The following is a 5417-nucleotide window of genomic DNA, read 5'->3' as shown; positions in this document are numbered from 1 at the left end:
GCGCGGCGGCGCCTGGTCTCACGCGTCCCGCCCGCAGGCAGGTGGTGGCGGAGCGCGGGGTCGCGCTCATCGACTGCTCCTGGGCGCGGCTGCCCGAGACGCCGTTCGGCAAGATGCGCGGGGCGCACCCGCGCCTGCTGCCCTTCCTGGTGGCCGCCAACCCCGTCAACTACGGCCGCCCGCGCCGCCTGTCCTGCGTGGAGGCGCTGGCAGCTGCCTTCTGCATCGTGGGTAAGGGGCGTGGGCTGAGCCACTGCTTCGCTGCAGCGTTAACAGCACACGGAGGTGGGGGGGGCGCATCTAGTCCCATCCCCTGCCCAAGGCCGGATCCTCCCTACCCGAGCTGCCCTGTGCCATCCAGAACCCCTTAGGAAAGCTACCGTCAATCTTGATGTGATGCAAGACACAGCACCCAAACCTGCCCCCAGCACCCCCGTCCCGCTGCTGTTACGGCTTGTTAATGCTTCAGAGTCCCAGGCATTGGCGGTGCCCCCTCTCCACCCACAGTCCACACCAGTCTGACTATGGGGTAAAATTCCTTCCTGATGCTGATTATGGCAAACGGTCTGACTAGGCACAGGGGCAAGACCCTCTAGTCAGGAACCCCTAGGTTTCAGTCCCAGCAGGGGCACTGGCACAGCCCAGGAAGGCTAAAAAAAAAAGCCCCCGAGACACGTAGCAGCTTTTTGGGCTGCAGAATGGCTGCTCACCAGCCCTCTGGTTCACAAAGAGGATCGAAACCATCGTACGCAGACATTGTCTGCTCTGGTGAGGCCTTGGCAGTAGCTGAACGGTCAATTTTAGTTGTCCTGAAGGCTGTGGAGAGGTGTACCTCCTGATTCAGTGGTACTTGAACAACGTATGGTTTTATATTTCCATATAAGAAACTAGCGAAAAACGAAGTTTTTCATGGGTTTCCCTGGAGTTCTCAAGTGGTCTCCTTTTCAGACGTAGGTTTGAGAAGTCAGGGGTGCTGGCAAATGTCTCACAAAGCATTGTGCTAGTGCCATGTGCTCCACATAGAACCGATGTTGGTTGGATGCAAAGGCAACTATAACTTTGTGTGTTTGTGTTCATTTTTGGTTAGGCTCGTGTTTAGGAAGCTGATTATACTTGTTTTGTATTTTAGGATTCCCTGATCTAGCCACCATTCTTCTGAGAAAATTTAAATGGGGCAAAACATTTATTGAATTGAATAAAAATCTCTTGGAGAAATATGCAGCTTGCCATGGCCCGGAAGATGTGCTGAAAGTTGAGGAAGAATTTTTAGCCAGTGCTCAAGAAAGAGAAACTGAAGAAATAGGTAAAATCTTCCGTTCTGAGTAACTTCTCCGTACAACTTCTTGAAATTTGTAAATATTCTGGCTTTTCATACATTTCTCTGCTATTGCATGGGATCTCAATAAGGAAGAATCTAAAAGTTTTGTTGTGCTCTGTTGCTGAATGTCATCATACTGTGCATTGTATTTAAAGCTGCTGAAGGTCTGTTCAGAGTCAGATGTCTGTGTATAGATATGCATGCAAACAACACCCCCCCCCCCCCCCCCCAAGAGTTAAGGAGTTGCCTTAACTCTTGGGGTTGGAATTTCTTAATGGCTCACGAGGCTTTCATATCTGAAACAGGAGGAATTGTGCGGTGCAGTTTTCTTAAAGTAAAAGATCTGCTTTTAGTCGCATGTATTCATAAGCTGTTGGGCCAGGATTTTCAGAAGTGACTAGTGACTGACATTTTCAATCTCTTGGGTATGAAACTTGAAGTATGTTAAAGGGACCTAGGCAGACAAGGTTCTTTGGGTGAATTTGATATCTTTTATTAGACCAACCCAAATGGTTGGAGAATAGTTATTAAGCAAGCTTTCGGGTTCAAAAACCCCTTAAAGGGACCTGATTTTTAAGGTTTCAAGGTGGGCAGTTCTTCACTGAATTTACTTGTTCTGTAGAATCACAGCTTGTTTAAATTAGCAGAGACCACTTAGTTTTCTACTCTGAAGGAAAAGAACAATAGCTGTAAAACCTGTTATAATACTTACCGAGATCTGCTGTTATTTTTTTGCAGATCCATTTGACGTCGACTCTGGAAAAGAATTTTCAAATCCTAACAGACCAATCAGTTCCAAAGGGTAGTAACTTTCAAAACTCATTTACATGCCTTCATGTTTTTGCTTTTATATGCTTTAAAACCTCTTTTCTTTTCAGGGAGGCACAAAGTGATGAAGAGTCTGAAGAAGAGGGTGATAGCGAGAGTGACAGTGATGACGGTACAGATGATGACAGTGAAGAACCTGCTCCATCAACAGCTAGTAAACCAGTTATTTGGAAAGGAGTGAAAAAAAGACTAAGGGATTAAAGAATTTATAAGCATTAGTTTTAAAATCTTGTGCATAGAAACTCTGCGTATAACTGAAAGATAAAACTACATGTTAAGCGGATGAGCAGGGTCTATTACTAGGCTGCCCATTTCTATATGGATATCAACTGCCACAAGCAGGGTTTTATATGAGGCTAAGGATCTGCTTACTCATGTCAGGGCCTTAGATTGGGTCCTTGGGTAGAAGAGTGGTGGGCATTCTATAAGTCAGCGAAAGCTTAAGCTAGACATGTATTGTCTTGGATCTGCAGTCACCCAAGGGGATTGCTTCTGGAATGTTTGAAATGGGGATAGTGTGGCAGGGTTTTGTTTGTTTTTTCTCTCTAAACACAATCATACTTTGTAGCTTGCACAGCGAGCTAAAGAGGCATCATTTGCCTAAAGATGGTTTGAATGAGTAAGGTCTAGCATTAGAAATGTAATTTTAAAGGTGCCAAAAATATGGTCCATGTTGGGACTCCAATGCACAGAGCAAGAGATTGCACTTAACTTACCTTGAGACTTGGGAAAGGTAGGCTATATGAATAAGTAGAGAACACTGACTGCAGACAGAGTTCAAGGAGTGGCTGGCCTGGTGTGCGTCTGCTGAGGCAGGCATGGAGTTATGAGACAAAAAGAAGTTGAGGAATTACAACCCTGAACTTATTTAGGGGAGGAAGCAGGAGTAAGGACTGCACACAAACTGTGAGGCAGGAAACGACAGCAAGCAAAAACTTGATTTAATTAGAAGGAGGTGTGTGTCCACTGTTGTGAGGTTCAAATTGTCAAATATTTAATTCCTTTAGCTGCCAACAGGTTTATAGAGTGAAATATTATTTGCTTTAAGTGCTTTTAAGCTCTTCCTTAAAACATTAACATCACCCTAGTCTCAGGGAAATACCTCATCGTTGCTTCTGATGCTACTTATAGTCAAGGTTAATTTAATCAGGTGTTTCTTGTATTTCTTCCTATTCATGCTGCTTGTCCTGGATTTTCTGCTAGCCTGTGGAACAAGCAGTCCCAGTCCTGCTTCCTGATCACTTAAGAAACAGGAGAGGATCCTATCTTAAAGCTCTGGTTGCTGTTCTAGCCAAGCTTATACTGAAAAAAAAATAGTGAGGCATTTGCTTCATTATGTAAACCAAAGTTAGTGGAAACTATCTACTATTATTTTTCTCCTGTTTGTGTCAAGAGGAGTTGATTAGTATTCAAACAGTAGAAGTTTAGATGAACACACTACTACAAAGTTATTTCACTATAACGCTTTATATTTCACCACAAGCAAAAAATACAAATACAAAACATGTATGTTGTGCTGTAAGTTGGACTGAAATTTTTTTAATTGAACAAGACTTTGTACCATACTTACATTGAACAAGACTTTGTACCATACTCACAGAATTAAGTTAATCAGCAAAAGCATGACAAGAAAGAGGATTTCATTTGCAAGCAGAGCAGTGGAGCTGTCCAGTTTATGGTTTTGAACTGTTCCCTCACACAATTGTTTAGCTATTTGTATCTGCCTAACCCCCTTTCTTCAAAACTGCAATCACAGAATCAGAAAATTCAGGTTGAAGGGACCTCAGAAGGTCACACATCTAGTCTAATCCCCTGCCCAAAGCAGGACCAGGCCCAAGTATCTCATCCAAGCCAAGGCTTTCTCTAGCCAGGTCTTGAAAACCTCCAAGGATAGATTCCACCACCAATCTGGGTAGCCTGTTCCAGTGCTTTACTACCCTCCTTGTGAGAGTTTTTTCCTAATATCCAACCTCAACCTGCAATTTGAGCTCACTGCCTTTTGTTCTGTCATCTGCCACCACTGAGAACTAAATAAGCCCAGTTCCCTCAGCATGGGATTGCTCCATCCTAAATGCATGAGTTTGCACCACTTACTGAACCTCATGAGATTTCTTTTGGTCCAGTCTTCTAATTTGTCAAGGTCTCTCTGAATCCTAGCCCCACCCTCCAGCTTGGTGTCATCTGCAAACTTGCTGAGGCTGCACTCCATCTCATCTTCCAAATGCTGATGGCATCTAGTAGCCAAAAAGTTTCTAAACTTTGGTCTCCAGGGGGGTGGCTGGTGACAAGCTCTATTCAGATACTGTACTTCAGGGGTGTCAAAGGTATGGGCTGCAGAGTCCTACCATCTGGTCCCCAGCGCTACCCCCAAGCCTTGAGTTGATTCACACGCAGCATGTGTCAGACAGGCCCTGGATGCAAGCTACACCCAGTGCCCACCCTGGACAGTCTAGGACATACAGTTTTCGCTCTGGGACCTGCGCTGCACGTGGCATCTGTGAGGGGCCTGTCCAAGATGTTCCCCCATTCCCCACATGCTGGATCTAGCACCTGCAGCCCACACTCCAGGCAGTCCAGGACCGTGACGCCTAGTAAGGATGGTCTGGGATGCAAGCCACATGGAGCTCCTGCCCTAGACCGGCCAGAGCAGCACCACGTGCAGCACAGTCCCAAACCGGCCTGGGCAAGTGCCAGATCCAGCACCTGCAGCCCATGCAAAGGAGGCCTGCAGGGCCAGTCCCACACTATTCATCTGGCCTGTGAACCAGACCCAGGTCACTCACCCAGCCCATAGGGATAGATGAGTTTGACACCCCTGCTTTATTGCACTGAAGACTTAAAATGTATACTTTTGCTTTCATGTTTCCTTGAAAACACTAACTACCACGGGAACCTTCTGCAGTCATGATGGGGAGAGGCTTGTCAGAGATACTCACTTTATTAAAAAGTACCTGCCCTAGAATTTTGAATCCCCAAAACAAAAACTTGTCTTGATTATAGGGTTACTTAGCTCTGCACTCAAATGTTCCAGTTGAACTCAGTCACTGTAGAGAAGAAAAAAAAAAAAAAATCAAACAATTCTTAAAGAAAAAGCCAGTATGACATTTGACTGAGACCAGGTAACAAGCATTACTATATTGTACTAACCATTACAACTAATTCTACATTACAAAAATACAAATAAAGATATTTTTCACATAATGCCAAAAGGGTACCTGCTCTTTCTGAACTATAAAGCACTATTGAAGAACCAGCAGAGCAAAGCAAAATG

The 5417-nt window shown here is 44.9% G+C and overlaps 1 protein-coding gene across 1 annotated transcript; it reads left to right on the top strand.

Annotated features, from left to right (window-relative positions):
* The first annotated feature begins 29 nt into the window (after positions 1 to 29).
* On the top strand, positions 30 to 2373 carry TSR3 (TSR3, acp transferase ribosome maturation factor). Its single transcript, XM_006037153.3, has 4 exons — positions 30 to 231; positions 1130 to 1303; positions 2057 to 2120; positions 2197 to 2373. The coding sequence occupies exons 1-4, from the start codon at positions 114 to 116 to the stop codon at positions 2345 to 2347; spliced, it is 507 nt and encodes a 168-aa protein (XP_006037215.3). The 5' UTR covers positions 30 to 113; the 3' UTR covers positions 2348 to 2373.
* Positions 2374 to 5417: the final 3044 nt, after the last annotated feature.

Source organism: Alligator sinensis, unplaced genomic scaffold (assembly GCF_000455745.1).
Source record: "Alligator sinensis unplaced genomic scaffold, ASM45574v1 scaffold1269_1, whole genome shotgun sequence".
Classification (NCBI taxonomy): domain Eukaryota; kingdom Metazoa; phylum Chordata; order Crocodylia; family Alligatoridae; genus Alligator; species Alligator sinensis.
Note: the sequence above shows the minus strand (reverse complement) of the source record. Positions and strands in the feature narration are given on the sequence as shown.

Coding starts and splice junctions, on each gene's coding strand:
- TSR3 (XM_006037153.3), top strand. CDS start 114: ATGCGCGGGGCGCACCCGCGCCTGCTGCCCTTCCTGGTGGCCGCCAAC. Junction 232..1,129: donor AGCTGCCTTCTGCATCGTGG/GTAAGGGGCGTG, acceptor TTTGTATTTTAG/GATTCCCTGATCTAGCCACC. Junction 2,121..2,196: donor AGACCAATCAGTTCCAAAGG/GTAGTAACTTTC, acceptor TTTTCTTTTCAG/GGAGGCACAAAGTGATGAAG.